Source organism: Labeo rohita, chromosome 2 (assembly GCF_022985175.1).
Source record: "Labeo rohita strain BAU-BD-2019 chromosome 2, IGBB_LRoh.1.0, whole genome shotgun sequence".
In the NCBI taxonomy this organism is placed as follows: Eukaryota; Metazoa; Chordata; class Actinopteri; order Cypriniformes; family Cyprinidae; genus Labeo; species Labeo rohita.
Genome location: NC_066870.1, coordinates 38,691,183 through 38,707,912, shown reverse-complemented (window position 1 = coordinate 38,707,912; position 16,730 = coordinate 38,691,183). Strand labels below are relative to the sequence as shown.

The window sequence follows — 16,730 nt, the reverse complement described above, 5'->3', positions numbered from 1 at the left end:
TGTTGTTGGCGTGATTAGCATGTTACTAGCATGTTGTTAGCGTGATTAGCATGTTACTAGCATGTTGTTAACGTGATTAGCATGTTACTAGCATGTTGTTAACATGATTAGCATGTTACTAGCATGTTGCTAGCATGGTTTAGATAGCTAGACACACTAGAAATATTATAAATATTAGAAATATTAGAGTGAAGCTTAAACGAGTGTAAATTGATTAGAAATAGCACATAGAAGTGAAGCTTGATTGAGTCTCAAGGGATTCTGGGAGTTTGAAGAGTGTTGCTCATTTGAACATTCCGTCAATGTAAGTCTATGGGATTTTTGGTGGTTTTGATAATCTGGTTTACAAAAACCGTAAGCCGGATCAGTCTGAAAAGATACAGCACACCGAGTCAGACCAGTCTGAAGGTCTGGACCGAGTTTGGTGGTTCTAGCTTGAAAGCTCTAGGAGGAGATAGACACCGAAATTTGGCTCAGAAGAAGAAGAATAATAATCTTAAATAGTAGATCAGTAAATCGGCTTTCTCAAGACAACTTAATAATTTTTAAAAATCAGATTTGATTTCCAGGTCTTGTTTTTTAAACTGCTTCCCCAAATTGATTGGTAAAGCCTGATGGTGCATGAATCTCAAATTCACAAAAAAAAAAAAAAGGATTTATACATAATAATGAAGTATAAGTGTACACAAATAGACTATAACGGACTATAAAATAGATTATAAATGTTTGTTTTCTCAGACACGAGCATTGCTTGTGTTTACTGAAAATGAAAACTATAAAACTTTTTTTTTTTTTCCAAATAAAAAATTGCCTGTTTTTATCTGTGCGCGCACACGGTTAAAACAAACAGCTTTAGATGCGGCAATAGCGCGGCGCCGCCGGCGGGTGTCGCTGTGGAGCGGCAGCGGCGAGTCTGCTGCGCCGAACAAGGGAGCCGGAACCGGAAGAAAACAAGCGCTGCTTCAGTTTGATACTGCTGATCTGTGAATGAGGAAGATGGAACATTTAACATCAATAAACTGCGTTAAACTTCTGATCGTCGCTTTATTTTACACATGTGAGTATAAATATGAGTGTTTAATGTTTAATCGTGTGTTTGTGCGGTCACGAGATGATAAAGATTCTTTACTCGCTCGGGCCTGGAATAAAAATATATTCCTGTATAAATCACTATTGTGTGTTTTTAACACTTTCACATTCATTTAACATCGTAATAACGGTAAGAGGATGATAAACTAGTGTCGAGTTAGTGACTGAGCGAGTGTAGTTGTTTACACCGCACTAACAAAGAAGTTACGAGAAGTACCATGGTAAAACCCTGTGTCATGTGTGAGTGCCGTGAATTATCGATTTATTCTTTAAAGTACCTTGTAAATAACATGGTAAATGACTGGTACTGACTGATATTTCATCTAAGGCTGTGATATAAAATCCTAAAAATTAAATCATCATAAATATTTATAATTTTTACAAAATATTTTCTAAAAGCTTATATATTTCAGGAAATCAAAATAAATAAATTCTATCAGAATCATCCTGTACTGTACAGTCTAGTTTAAAAGCATTGTCATTCCAGCCATAAACCAGTATATAGAGGAAATAAATCTTAATTAAATATTAAATATTATTAATAAGTTACAATTAATATTAATTTAAATTACTTATAAAATTTTATGGGGTGAAAAACGTTAAGAAATTTACAAAAGTGATTTTATGTCCATGGAAAGCACATTAAATGTAAATAAAGTGTCTACTTTTAAGGTTTCAAATAAGTTTTTAGAGAATAAAATGTCAAAATTTGGTTGAAATAATGTTACGTTGTGTTACATTGAATGACAATATTTATGTAGAAATTCAAACATGTTTATTCTGACTTGTGCATATTAAAATATATAAAAGCATACGGGAGCATATTAAATTTTGTTGTGTTTTAAACGAGTAAAAAAATCTTACTGACAAACGGGCTAAACCTAGGATAGTGGCAAATTTTAAAAATGTAGAATTACAACTAAATACTATTTGGGGTGAAAGTAATTCATCTTTTAATATGTCATAAATTGATTTTTGTTGTAAATATGCCTGACAAGATTGTTACACTGAATGACATTTTAGTGGGTGTCTTCTGTAAATTAGGGGAAATGTATGAGATTTATTTTTTGCTCAGAAAAACAAAAACAAAAATGCAATTAAATTAAACAGTAAAATTTTATTTTATTTTTTTATTTTTTTGAAAAACAAGAATTTAAAGCAGGAACTATGAAAATAAATATGGAAATATCTTTCCATGTTTTACTTTTTTGTTATAAATTCTGAAAATTACATTATTCATTATTATAAAATATTTTCTTTGAATATTTTAGAAATTCAGAGTAGTTACATTCTTGCGCTGTACATTCAAGTTTATTTTTATTTTACCCATATACATGTATAAAGAGGAATTATTTGTTTTATGGTGATTATAAATGTGATATATACATGAAAATTAGGTTATTAAAGACTTTTATATATGTAAGTGAGAATTGTAAATATCTATTTATGTTATGTTATGTTTTTTATGCTATGTTTTAATTTTTAAATATTTCTTTTTTAATGTTTTATATTTTTAACAGTCAAAAATGATTAATTGTTCTAAATAATTTGTAACATTTTTCAAATGTGTATATTTCAGAAAGTCAAAATAGTTCACTTCATGTGAATCGGAATAGATTCTGTAGCCATGTGTATTTTGAGGCGAGTAGTAGTGTGTCGTGTGTTTGTGTGTCTGCTGCTGTAGGTGTGTCGTCCAGCTCAGTGGAACAGAAGATCTATGTTGAGCTCAACAATACGGTTCCATGTGTCCGATTGCTGAACGCCACCCATCAGATCGGCTGCCAGTGTGAGTCCAGCAGTTCAGCTGATTGTTGATCCACCCATATTTTAAACCGTGTGTTAGGGTCACTGTAATGCACAGCCTCATTGTTTTATTTGTCTCTTAGCATCTATATCAGGAGACACGGGCGTCCTTCATGTGCTGGAGACCGAATCAGACCTGGACTGGATTCTCAGCACAGGACCGCATCCTCCGTACATGGTGATCTTGGAGACGGCCTTCTTCAACAGGTGCCGTAACACCTGTCTGTCTGTCTGTCTGTCTTGCCTGTGTCTGTCTGTTTCTGTATGTCTGATCTCATGCGTTTGTCCTGCAGGTCAGTCATGATGAGGATGAAGAACTCATCCAGAGTGGCTGGAGTTGCTGTGATCGTCTCAAAAACAGGCGTTGCTGATAATTTCTCGCCTCACACGACCTGCCCCAACCAGAACACAGGTGTGTGATGTGATGTAATGTGTGTGTGTATGTATATCATCTAAAATTGACTTTTTGTCTGTCAGTGAAACTCAGAAATTAGGAGTGTCCATAGATTAAAATATGTAAATAAAATAATTATAATTCAGACGATAATAATTAATACTTGCACTTTAGGATTCCAGAAGTATCCTTGAGATACTTGAGTTTAACTCTTAACATAACTCAATTTTTTGAATTTTCAAAAATCATGTTTTTTATTATGTTATCATGTTTTTATTGTTTTATTGTGTTAGTTAGCTGTGTTAGCTGTATTTTTTGTTAATTTTACTTACTTAAAATCATGTTTTTTATTATGTTAACATATATTACAGACTTTTAAATATTTAAATCACTTTCAAGATCCTTGAAAATGTTGAAAACCAGGATCACAGCATAAAAAAATACATATTTTTATTGTTTATAAAGTGAAGAGTTAATTTGCAAAAACAGATAACTATGTTTTTTTTTTGTTTTTTTGTTTTCAGAAATCATGTTGTTTCATTGTGCATTCCAATTAATCTCAATCAAACTGCAGTTGGGTTATTTTGATTAAGTAAAAATAACAACAACAACAACAAAAACATAACAAAATAAAAAACATGATTGTTGAAAATTATACAACATTATAATAGTATCTCAAGGATACTTCTGGAATCCTAAAGTGCAAGTATTATTATTTTATTATTTTCTGAATTATACTTATTTTATGTACTTTTTATTTGTTTATTTATTTTAGTTCAAATTTAATTTAATGTAATTTTAATATAATCTATGGGCAGTCCTAATTTCTGAGATTCACTGACAGACAAAAAGTCCATTTTAAATGTTTTTAAAATCACTTAAGGATCCTTGAAAATAGTACAAATCAGGATCAAAACAAGATGTAAATGTGAAACTATTTTCATGCTCATTTATTCAGTTTCACACCATGTGATTCACATTACAGAAAGAGATTTACAACATTAAAAACCATAAAATATGATAAAAAATATTTTGCGTCTCATGTAAATATATCTTGACTTAGGAGTGTTTATAGAAATGTTGAATAATATTTTATACAGCAAAAAGTGATTTTCTTGACATTCGTATGTATGAAAATTAATTGAGGGTTTATGCTTAATATATAATAAGAAATAAATAAGAAAAATAATTTTTGTTTTCCCTTTGAATTACCACTGTAAGCATGAACTCACATCATTTTGATATTTCATCTCTTATGTGATTTTGTGATTTAAGAATATTTAGATATTTTGCATTGGAAAGCAAAACAAAAACACTTAGTGTGGAAATCTAATCTTACGTTGTTTTATGATGAACTTGTGGAGAAAAGAAGGGGATGAAATAGAGATAAAAATACATGTGAAGCTCAGTGTGTATGATTTATGTTTTCTCGTGTTTCAGGTGTGTATTCAGAGAAAAACGCCCCTGAGCTGGCGAACTGTAACGTGACCGTGTGGAATCCTTTGGGGAACGGACTGTCCTATGAAGACTTCGCTTTCCCTGTGTTTGCTCTGAAAGATGAGAATCAGACTCAGGTCATCCGTAAGGTGTGTGTTTTTCTCGTAGGTGTGTGCATGTGTTCATTATAACGCTGTTTGACACGTGTGTGTGTGTTTGCAGTGTTATGAGGATCATAACCTGCGTGTGAACGGAAGCGCTCCTCAGTATCCGCTGTGTGCCATGCAGCTCTTCTCACACATGCACGCCGTGACCGACACTGTGACGTGCATGAGACGCACAGACCTGCAGAACAGATTCAGCATCAACCCAGGTACACACACACACACACACATCAGACACAGAACACCTGACAAAACACACAAAAGATAAGTCTTGTTTTCTCGTATATCTTTTTTATTGACAGGTGAAGGTGTACTTGGCCAAAACTGAAATAAAAACTAATAAAACCTACAACAAAAATGCACATTACAATTACTGAAACTTTAACTTCAATTAAAACAGAAAAAGGAAAAAAAAAAGTTTTAAAAAATATTAGCAAAAATTATAGTAGTATCTCAATGGTACTAAAATAACAGATTTCTAAACCTGGAAAAGTCTTGAAATTAATACAATTTTAAAACAGAAAGAGCATTTTTATAATAAATATTTATTTTTCTAGTTATTTCAAGCTCTGAACTATTTTATGACATTGTGATAAAAATATTTTTAGATTTTTAAAATATTTTTACTATATAAAAATCCTTGTCATTAAATCCTTATCCAGTAAATGACTGATTAAGAAGAGCAGGGACCTTGAAGAACATTCAGCATATTTTTTTATTTTTTATTTTACTTTATTTTATTATTTTATTAATTATTATGTTTTAATTATAATTGTTCTAGTTCTAAATAGCTCTAAATAGACACTGCTAATTTCTGTACATATACTAAAACTTTTATTTAAATTAAAATGAAAACAGGAAAAAAAGTTGTTGTTTTTTTTTTTTTTTAAAGCTTGAATCAAAAATATTAACAAAGTGGTACTAAAATAACAGATTTCTAGACCTGGAAAAGTCTTGAAATTAATACAATTTTAAAACAGAAAGAGCATTTAATAACGAATATTCATTTTTCTGTTTATTTCAAGCTCTAAAATATTTTATGACATTGTGATTAAAATATTTTTACTATATAAAAAAAATCCTTGTCATCAAATCCTTATTTAGAAAATAACTGATTAAAACTGATTTATTATTATATTTTATTTTATTTATTTCTGTTAATTATTATAGCAGACCCACCAGAGCAAATGTATTCACTTACATGCGTAGTTCAGGTGTAGTTTTGTGTCTAAGACACTGTTTATTCATCTGCTGAATGATATTTACTTTACCTGTGTCTCTGCCTCCTATCAGAGGTCCTGTGTGACCCGTTGAGCGATTTTAACGTCTGGACGTCCACTCGGCCCCTCAACAGCAGCTCCAAGGGCCACGCGCCGAACGAGAGCGTCGTCATCGCAGCGACACGGGTGAGGAATACCCTCAAGATGTTTTACCTAAGTCTTCCAGTCCGCTAGAGGTTTTTTAAGTTATAACCTGAGCACTGTCTTTTTGTGTGCGTTTTTCTGTCTCAGCTGGACGGTAGGTCATTTTTCTGGGAACAGGCTCCGGCGGCCGAAGGCACCGTTTCTGGTATCGTCACCCTATTGGCCGCCATTCAAGCGCTGTATCCTGTCACTCAGGAAGCTCCGCCCCCTCGCAATATCTTCTTCACCTTCTTCCAAGGGGTCAGTGTGTGTGACGCCTGCATCATGACCATTTTCATTCTTGTTGTTCACGTTTGTCTTGAATCGTTATTGGATTGGACTGTGAAATGAAGGTGTTTTGATACAAAATTGCATTTAACATTACGCAGATAACATTTGTAACCACTCGCTGTTACGCATGTAACATAATGAGGTCATGTGACCTGTTTGTTATAAAAAAAAAAAAAATAGTGCACATTATACAGTTTATACTGTGCACGAGTATTATCACTACAGTGGAAATACTGTATGAGTAGTAGTATTCATCAGGCATCTGTTTATGTATTTTATTATAGTTTTATATATTTTTACAAGCTCTCTTTTTCTCTCATAGGAAGCCTTTGACTACATTGGCAGCTCAAAAATGGTGTACGACATGGAAAAAAATGACTTTGTTATCAATTTGAACAATGTGCACTCCATGCTGGAAATTGGGCAGGTACTAACATTTATTTATATTATTTTATTATAATATTTATTTGTATTATTATTATGGTTCTATTCAAGTATTAGTATTATTTGTCAAATAACTGATTTGATCGTTCATTTTTATTATTATTATTAGTTTCTTATAATATTACTGTTAATAATAACTGCTGCTGTTGTCAATTTATTTATATTCTGTTATTATTATTTTCTTGTCATTATTGTTAATAACAATAATAGTATTGTTTATATTATGTTGTTAGTATGATTGTTTTTGTTATGATAATATATATTGCTATTAACAATTTTATTATGTTTTTATTATGGTTATTATTTATGTTATAAATGTATGTATATTTATTTATTTATATAGCACATTTAAAAACAACCAAAAGGGTAAATAATGAATGTAAAATTAATCAATCAATAATCAAATGTAAAATTATTATTATTATTATATCATAATATTATGTCACTGAATGTCAAATAACTGATTTGATAGTTGATTTGTATTATTATTATTAATTAATAATAATTACTGCTGTCAGTTTATTTATTCTATTATTATTATGTTATTTTATTGTTAGTATTTTTATAATAATAATAATAACAGTATTATTTGTATTATGTTGTTAGCATTATTATTATGTTTTTATGCTGATTTATATTCTATTATGAACAATATTTTTATGTTTTATTATGGTTATTATTTATTTATATTACATATTTATATATATATATATATGTATTTATATTGCACATTTAAAAACAACCATTGTACAAAAGGTTGAAATGTACAAAAATGTGAAAGAATAATAATAATAATAATAATAATAATAATTATTATTATTATTATTATTATTATTATTATTATTATTATTATTATTTTTGTTATTATTGTTGTTATTATTATTATATAATTTAAAAGGCATGTTACTGAATGTCAAATAATGTAATATTACTATTAATATTATTATTACTGCTGTTGTCAATTTATTATATTCTATTATTATTATTTCTTTTATTGTTATTGTTAATAATAATGGCAATAACAGTATTGTTTATATTATGTTATTATGTTTTTATGATGATCTGTATTCTATTATGAAAAATATTATTATGTTTTTATTATGGTTATTACTTATTTGTTATATATTTATAAATATTGTTTATTTATATAGCACCATTATATGGCTTTAGCCTAATATTTCACATCTGTCATTCGTTTCCTACTGAAGTAACACATTAATGGTTTTTTAGCTGGTTTGGGTGTCTTTTGTCATGTGGCAGCTGTCTGTTTGATTTGAGTTCATTCGGTGAGTTTGAGATGCTGCATGTTAATAACAGGTTTCCTGTGTGTTTATAGATCGGTCTGCGCCAGGGGAAGAACCTCTGGATGCACTCTGACCCCGTGTCCCGCCGCAACACGAGCGTGGATGCAGAGGTGAGTGAGGAGGAGAGAAAACTCTCTCTCTATCTCATCTGTTATCTCGCTCGCCCTCACTCTCTCTGTCTCTGTCAGGTGTCTGCTTTGATGAAGAATCTGAATACTGCTTCTGCTGGTCTGAATGTCACATTGGATCAGCCGTCGTTCAGTCAGCCGCTGCCGCCCTCATCTTTCCAGCGCTTCCTGCGGGCCAGACAGATCCCAGGCCTCGTGCTGGCAGACCATGAGATGTCATTCAACAACAGGTGTCAATTTAGAAATGATCTGTAATCACGACTGATGTCTGCTGATGAAGTTGAAGAGTCTTGATTCTCTGCATGATCTTCATAATCATAACTTAGTCTGATCCGTCATATCATTTTCTGACGTGATTTTTAGGTGCTAGCTAAGCCAGTAATAGTACTAACAGTGTTGTGTAAACATGGCTGAAGACGCAAAAAGAGGAACAGTTGAACCGAATCAATTGAGTGAATCATTTACGCTGGAACTGCTCCAATTGATTTAAACTCATGAGTTAGGTCATTTCAAGTGATTCACTAGCAAAAAAACAGATCAAATTAAAAGAGCCATTCATTTTTTAATTTCGACATCACTTTAAACTATTTTATAACGCCCTTTGTAATGGGTGAAACTGAGTCAGTTAAACCATTGCATCTTAAAATGATTCACTTTTTGGAAGCGCTCCAATCGGATTGCTTATCGAAAATCTTTTGATTCAGATCAAATTGAAAAGAAGGCCGTTCAAATTGCGTATCATGAATCATATGATTCAGATCAGGACTTCAGAGCAGTTCTGCGAGTCATTTTGATTGATTCATGATCCGAGTCCTGTTCTGAAATGATAGTTTACGAATCATTATTCAAATCAGGACTTCAGAGAGTGGATCATGAATCATTTGATTCAGATTGGGACGTTGGAGTGAGTTCATGAATCATTTCATGAATTGAATGATTGACGTTCTGCGTTTCGAGTCCTGATTGTGAATCATTTGATTTTGTTCTGAACTTCGGAGCATGTCCTTGAATCATTTTGTGAATTGAATGATTCACGATCCGCACTCCGAGTCCTGATCTGAAATGATGGTTCTCGAATCGTTATTCAGATTGGGACATCGGAGAGCGGATCATGAATCATTTGATTCAGATTGGGACTTTGGAGCGGGTTCATGAATCATTTTGCAAATTGAATGATTTACAATCTTCACTCCAAGTCCTGATCTGAAATGATGGTTTGTGAATTATTATTCTGATCAGGACTTCGGAGAGTGGATTGTGAATCATTTGATTTTGTTCTGAACTTCGGAGCATGTCCATGAATCATTTTGTGAATTGAATGATTCACAATCTTCACTCTTAAGTCCTGATCTGAAAGGATGGTTCTTGAAACATTATTCAGATCGGTACTTCAGAAAGTTGATCACGAGTCATTTAATTCAGATCAGGACTTCAGAGCGGGTTCATGAATCATTTTGCAAATTGAATGATTCATGATCCGCGCTCTGAGTCCCGGTCTGAAATGATGGCTTGTGAATCATTATTCAGATCGGCACTTCGGAGAGTGGATTGCGAATCATTTGATTCAGATTGGGAGTTTGGAGCGAGTTCATAAATCATTTTGTGAATTGAATGATTCACAATCTTCACTCCAAGTCCTGATCCGAAATGATGGTTCACGAATCATTATTCAGATCGGAACTTCGGAGCGGGTTCATGAATCATTTTGCGAATTGAATGATTCACGATCCACACTTCGATTCCTGATCTGAAATGATGGTTCACAAATCATTATTCAGAGCGGGACTTTGGAGCGTGGATTGCGAATCATTTGATTCAGTCCAGAGTTTCGGAGCGAATTCATGAATCTTTTTTTCTTTATTTCTTTTTTTTTTTTAATTAAACAGTACAAAACATCAAACCATTAAGGCTATGGTTATAAAATCAAAACAAAGAACGTATACACAAATACAAATCCCTTAAGAAAATGAACTGTGGTTTTACATCCATATATTTACATCCATAAACTTTTTGTGAAATATGGATGAACTCATGAATCTGTTTGATTTCTTCATATGGAAGGAGAAAACTATAGTTTCCAAAGTCGTACATCGCTTGTTATGATTTTCAAGGGTGTAGAAGTTAGTAGAGATGCTATGACATGTCCTTTGCAATAATTTAGATCATTTAAATGTCTGTTGTCTGCCACCAATGTCAAAATCAATCCTACACTCTTGCTTTTAATGTATACAACTGTATATAATATAATTATAGATTTTAAATTGGTATCACACCCGTTGCTGCCGGAAAAATGGTCCTATTGCATACTTTGCATGTGCTTTTTTTATTTTTGCTGTTTTGTGTGCATACAAACGTTGTTGAATCGGTGTGTGTTTTAACATGACTGAGCCCTTTATGTTCAGAGAAGCTCTTGTCATGCGCATCAGGCGTCTGAAGCCACATTTTGTGTTTTTGTACCTAAAACAGACACTATGAGAGTATGTACGACGACGCAGAGAACATGAACGTCACATATCCGCCCAACCTGAGTCCAGACGAGCAGCTGGTGTACGAGACTGAAGCGGCCAAGGTGTGTAACTGCCGCGGATGTGTTTACTGTGATTGAATCAGTGTCGGTGCCATCAGACTCATCTGAGCTCTTCGTTCTGTATGTTTCAGTCTCTGGCTGAAGTGGCCACGCTGGTCGCTCGCTCACTTTACATGCAGGCAGGAGGAGAAAACAAAAGCCTGAGCAGCATCACCGCCGACCCCAAGATTGTGAGTCACATGATCAACACACACACACAGTCACATGATCACATGATCACATGTGACTCATTCTGTTCAGCTGAACTAAATCTCTCTTTCTGTTTCAAGTATTTATGGACATAATTGTGTTTACATATATATTTCCAAAGCATTTATTACACAAAACATTAATGAAAACAAGAGACAAGTCAAATTGACTTATATAGCGACAGATTGTGTCAAAGCAGCTTTACAGTATAAAATAAAATAGTGTGTCAATAATGCAAAATGACAACAGCAAACACTCAAGAAAAAAAACAGAACTTTTTTTGAATATCTAAAACTCTATTATATATATATATATATATGTATGTGTGTGTGTGTGTGTGTGTGTGTGTGTATGTATATATGTGTGTATATGTATATGTGTATATATATATATATATATATACAGTACCGTTCAAAAGTTTGGGGTCAGTACATTTTTATTGTTTTTTTTTTTTTTTTTTTTTTTTTTTTTAAGAAATTAATACTTTTATTCACCAAGGATGTATTAAGTTAATAATTAAAAGTTTATCAAAAGTTCATAATAAATAATTTACATTGTTATAAAATATTTATATTTTGAATAAACACTGTACTTTTTAAACTTAAACTGAAAAAAAAAAAAAAAAGAAATCACAGGTTCCAAAAAATATTTGGCAGCACAACTGTTGATATTATCCAACATTGATCATTCTAATAATAAATCCACATATTAGAATGATTTCTGAAGGATCATGTGACACTTAAGACTGGAGTAACAGCTGATAAAAATTCAGCTTTTCATCACAGGAATAAATTCTATTTTAAAGTATGTTAAAATAAAAACATTATTTTATATTGTAAAAACATTTTGCAATATTACTGTTTTTTTTTCTATATTTTTAATCAAATAAATGCAGCCTTGATGAGCATAAGAGACTTCTTTAAAGACTATTACAAGTCTTACTGACCCCAAACTTTTGAACGGTAGTGTGTGTATATATATATATATATATATATATATATATATATATATATATATATACATATACATATACATATACATATACATATATATATATATATATATATATATATATATATATATATATAAATTGTAAAATAAATATATATATATATATATATATATATATATAAATATATATATATATAAATTCTACAACACAAGCATACAAATATATTACATTTAAATGTAAAAAATAAGACATGCTGTGTGATGACTTGTCTGTTTGTCTCTCTCAGGTCGCTCAGTTGCTGTATGGTTTTCTAGTTCAGAAGAATAACAGCTGGTTTCGGTCTCTGCTGCCTCCTGAAGTCACCAAGAAAGGAGACAACAGCATTTTAAGTGAGTCTGTCTGTGTTTATACTCCATTCTCACACATAAACACACAGCACATACATCATATGTCACTCATCTTCTGAGGATGAATACGGTTAGTTCATCCAAATATGAAAATAAATCGTCATTCATGTTGTACGTGGTCTGTAGGTTCTGGTCCTCCTCAGTTCTACATCGGTCTCGGTCCTCGCATCCACGGCCCCGTTCACAGTGTCACACGCTTCGTTCAGTACATTCTGGCTAATCTGACGGGAAGCGTCACCAACCTCACAGAGAGCGAGTGCCAGAATCCCAGCGAGGTCCACACTGAGAACAAAGACGTAAGCAAACAAAAATTAAGGTGTTTTCAGCATGAAATCATGAGAATATGAATCAAAATCATTGTGAAAAACAATGAAAACATTGTGGTGCTTTAATGTTAATATGTGAATGTTAAATAATGTTAATTATTATTTGTGTGTTATTGTCCTTTTATTTTTTTTTATTTTATTTTACCAGTCAAAAGTTTTTGAACAGTAAGATTTTATGTTTTTAAAGAAGGCTCTTCTGCTCACCAGGCCTGCATTCATTTGATCCAAAGCACAGCAAAAAGTTTAATTTTGAAATATTTTTACTATTTTAAATAAATGCTTTCTTTTTGAATATATTTTAAGATGTAATTTATTCCTGTGATTCCCATGCTGAATTTTTAGCATCTTTACTGCAGTCACATGATCCTTCAGAAATCATTCTAATATGCTGATTTTCTACCCAAGAAACATTTATTATTATCATTATTTTGAAAACAATAATGTTTTGTAACATTATAAATCACTTTTGATCAATTTAAAGCATCCTTGCTAAATAAAAGTATTCATTTCTATAATTTAATCAGCATATTAGAATGATTTCTGAAGGATCTAAGGATTTAATTTGATTGTTTTTATGTTCTTTTTTTTGTATGTGCATAAATTGAATATACGGATAATATAGTGGAAAATTAAAAATGATAAAGGCAATTATTTTTAATTATGTGTTTATTGAGCGTTTATGTATACAGATGAAGATGAATATACATATAAGGTGGTGGACAAATGAAAAAAGATAAAGTAATTTTTAAAAGACAATTATTTTTTTTAACCATTTATTTTTATTGATTTACTTATTTTATTTGAATTAACAAATGTAGATTTTTATATATGCACATGGTAATGTTTGATATATGTATAATAAGATGGTTGACAAATGGAAAAAATGCTCTGTGTCTGTTCTTTCTTAGTTTTTCTCGTATTTCTGGGTGTCGGGTCCGGCGTCGGTGAACGGCACAGAAGAGCCGTTCTGCGTGCGGGCGTCTGTGCGTCTGTCCAAAGCCGTCTCTCCTGCCTTCGAGCTGCTGCAGTACGGCTCTCGAGATTACTCCACATGGACAGAGTCTCGCTGGAAGAGCATCCGAGCGCGCATCTTTCTGGTGGCCAGCAGAGAACTCGAGGTAATTTAGCTCTCCCACTGATGCCAGGCCTATTAGAGTTAACTAAAACTAAAAACATTTAAAAAAAAAAAAAAAAAAAAATTAATAAAAAAATCAGGTAGTTGCCAAAGCAACATTTTTCATTTTCATTTAGTTTAACTTGATGCATTAAAATAAATAAAACAGAAATTAAATTATTACAAATTATATGGACATATTTTAAAATAATAATAATAATAATGACAAAAACACAAGAAAATGACTAAAATGAACTTAAATTAAAATTAAAACAGAAAAAATATTTGTACAAAATGTTAATAAAAACTGTAATAGTATGTTATTATAATAAAAACTGATTTATTTTGAGCTCTAATAATTTATTTATTTTATTATTTAGTTGGTAATCTACAATGGGGTGAAATCTACCAAAAACATGTTTCACAATATTTCACATCATAATTAAAAGACAAAATAAATGTTAGTGCATTAGAATATTTTATGAGGTATTTGATTAACAGTATGCTGATTTCAATAAAAATGTCCATAGTATGACAAATGTTTTGCATCATAGTATTAAGAATCTGGGTTTTAATGTGTTTAATTGTCATGTAAATAATATCACAATGTAAAACAATCTTAGCTAACCTAAAATATTTTCATTATGCGAATACATTTTCTTATTTTTCCTCCTTTGGTTTTGAGGTGAAAATTAATATAAAAAATGATCTGCTTATTCTTGGTACAATAAATACAGTAAAATCTAATTGTCAAGTTAATGTCATAATAAATATAAATCTTATTGAACCTAAAATATATGCTATTTTCTTTATGCAAATAAATTTTAAGGTGAAATGCAACCTGAGTATGTTCAGTAAAAAACATCCACAGTATTCTCAGTATGATACAGTATGCACAAAAATCTTAATGAACCTAAAATGTGCAGTATTTTCCTTATGCAAAATGCATTTTCCTATTTTCTGTCCTTTTTTTAAAAGGAAATGTGACCTGATTATGTCTAATAAAAAAATATCTGAAATTTTCTCAGAACAGTAAATCTGGAAATACAATATTAACATTAACATTATTTTATTTTGAATCTTCTGTGTTACAGTTTTGAGAATTTGGGATTAATTGTCTTAAATTGTCATGTAAATGTACAAAAATCTGTCAAATTTTCTCATTTTTTTCCTTCTTTGGTTTTGAGGTGAAATGCAACCTGTATTTTTAATAAAAAATAATGGCATATTCTTGGTACAGTAAATACAGTAATATTTAATTGTAATGTAAATAATGTCATAATGTACAAAAAACTATAATATTTTAAAAATGTTTTCCTCTGATTTTGAGGAGAAATGCGATCTGGCTCTGTTCTGGTTCATTTATTTATTTATTTATTTTTTATTTTTCTGTGTGTTTGTTTCTGGTAGATGTTAACACTGGGGGTGGGCGTGGCCGTGCTGCTGCTGTCTCTATTGGTGACGTACTTCATCAGCTCTAAGGCGGAGCTTCTGTTTAGCTCCGCCCGTGAAACGCCCACTACGACCTACTGAACAAAACCAGAGTCCAGAATCTCCAGCCGCTCATTTCTTGATTCATTCATTTCCCTTCAACACAGAAACACTTCAGTTGACGAGTAATTTATTCAAACCTGACGGGATTCTTGTTGGTTTTGCTGCACTGGTTTTAGCTGGGCTGGTCTGAACTGGTCTGGACTTTCCTGGAAAGTTGTTCATTTTTTTTTTTTTTTTTTTTGTTTTTTTTTTTTGTTTGTTTTATAATTCCAGATGTTTTTTTCTGATCATGATATGGATGGGCACAAAACTAAAAGCTGATTTTAAGTGTTTAATGATGAGAATAAGTGTGAGTGAATGTTGACAGAATGTTGTCTGTGTGTGTGTATGTGTGTGTATGAATATAAATGCAGTGAGAATGTGCAATAGCTTACTGAATTAAACTTCATCTCTGTGGATTTTTTTTATTTGGGAATGTAAAACTGTCCGTTCGGTCGTAACCGAGCAGGACGTGCGCAAATAAACTCCAAACACAGACTGTCCTTAATGAATCTGTCATCATGTTTCCAGTCGAGAGACGTGGAGCTTTAAACAACCAAATTAACTGCGTTTGTTTGTTAACTCGAGTTGAATGAAAGCTGTTTGATCAATGATGTCATTATTTTCTCTGAGAAACTGATGCCTTGAGAATCTGAATAAACATGACTTTCTTTTCCAGTTTTATGCTGCTTTGACTGCTTAAAGTATGAAGTGAATTGTTATTATTATTATTATTCTTACTATGATTACTGAAAGTAACATTAAGCTCATTAACTTCAAATCCAATCAAATAAAATCTGAAAACAAATGCAGTATTCAAGCATTTACAAATGTTTCAATATTTCATATATTGTATTATATTATATTATATTATATTATATTATATTATTATATTATATTATGTTATATTATATGATATTATATGATATTATATTATCATAACCAAAACAACAAATTAAAATATTAATATTTTTCAAATATTATCATTTTATTAATATTTTAAAATATTTATAATTTATTATTTAAGGTGAATTTAGGTTAATTGGGACATTTTCCCCAGCATTTTAAATGGCAAAAAGTGTCAAAATTTACCTGAATTCACGCTTGTATTTAATAAATGTGATATATGTATTTAATATGTGCATATGAAATTTTAATATTATGG

The 16,730-nt window shown here is 31.3% G+C and overlaps 1 protein-coding gene across 1 annotated transcript; it reads left to right on the top strand.

The window, feature by feature from the left end:
• The first annotated feature begins 897 nt into the window (after window positions 1-897).
• On the top strand, window positions 898-16,269 carry ncstn (nicastrin). The gene is made up of 17 exons (XM_051093333.1): window positions 898-1,057; window positions 2,774-2,875; window positions 2,976-3,099; window positions 3,186-3,304; window positions 4,727-4,872; window positions 4,946-5,096; window positions 6,181-6,293; window positions 6,399-6,551; window positions 6,904-7,008; window positions 8,362-8,439; window positions 8,518-8,687; window positions 10,924-11,026; window positions 11,116-11,214; window positions 12,472-12,574; window positions 12,719-12,888; window positions 13,827-14,036; window positions 15,443-16,269. The coding sequence occupies exons 1-17, from the start codon at window positions 988-990 to the stop codon at window positions 15,563-15,565; spliced, it is 2,139 nt and encodes a 712-aa protein (XP_050949290.1). The 5' UTR covers window positions 898-987; the 3' UTR covers window positions 15,566-16,269.
• The last annotated feature ends 461 nt before the right edge of the window (window positions 16,270-16,730 follow it).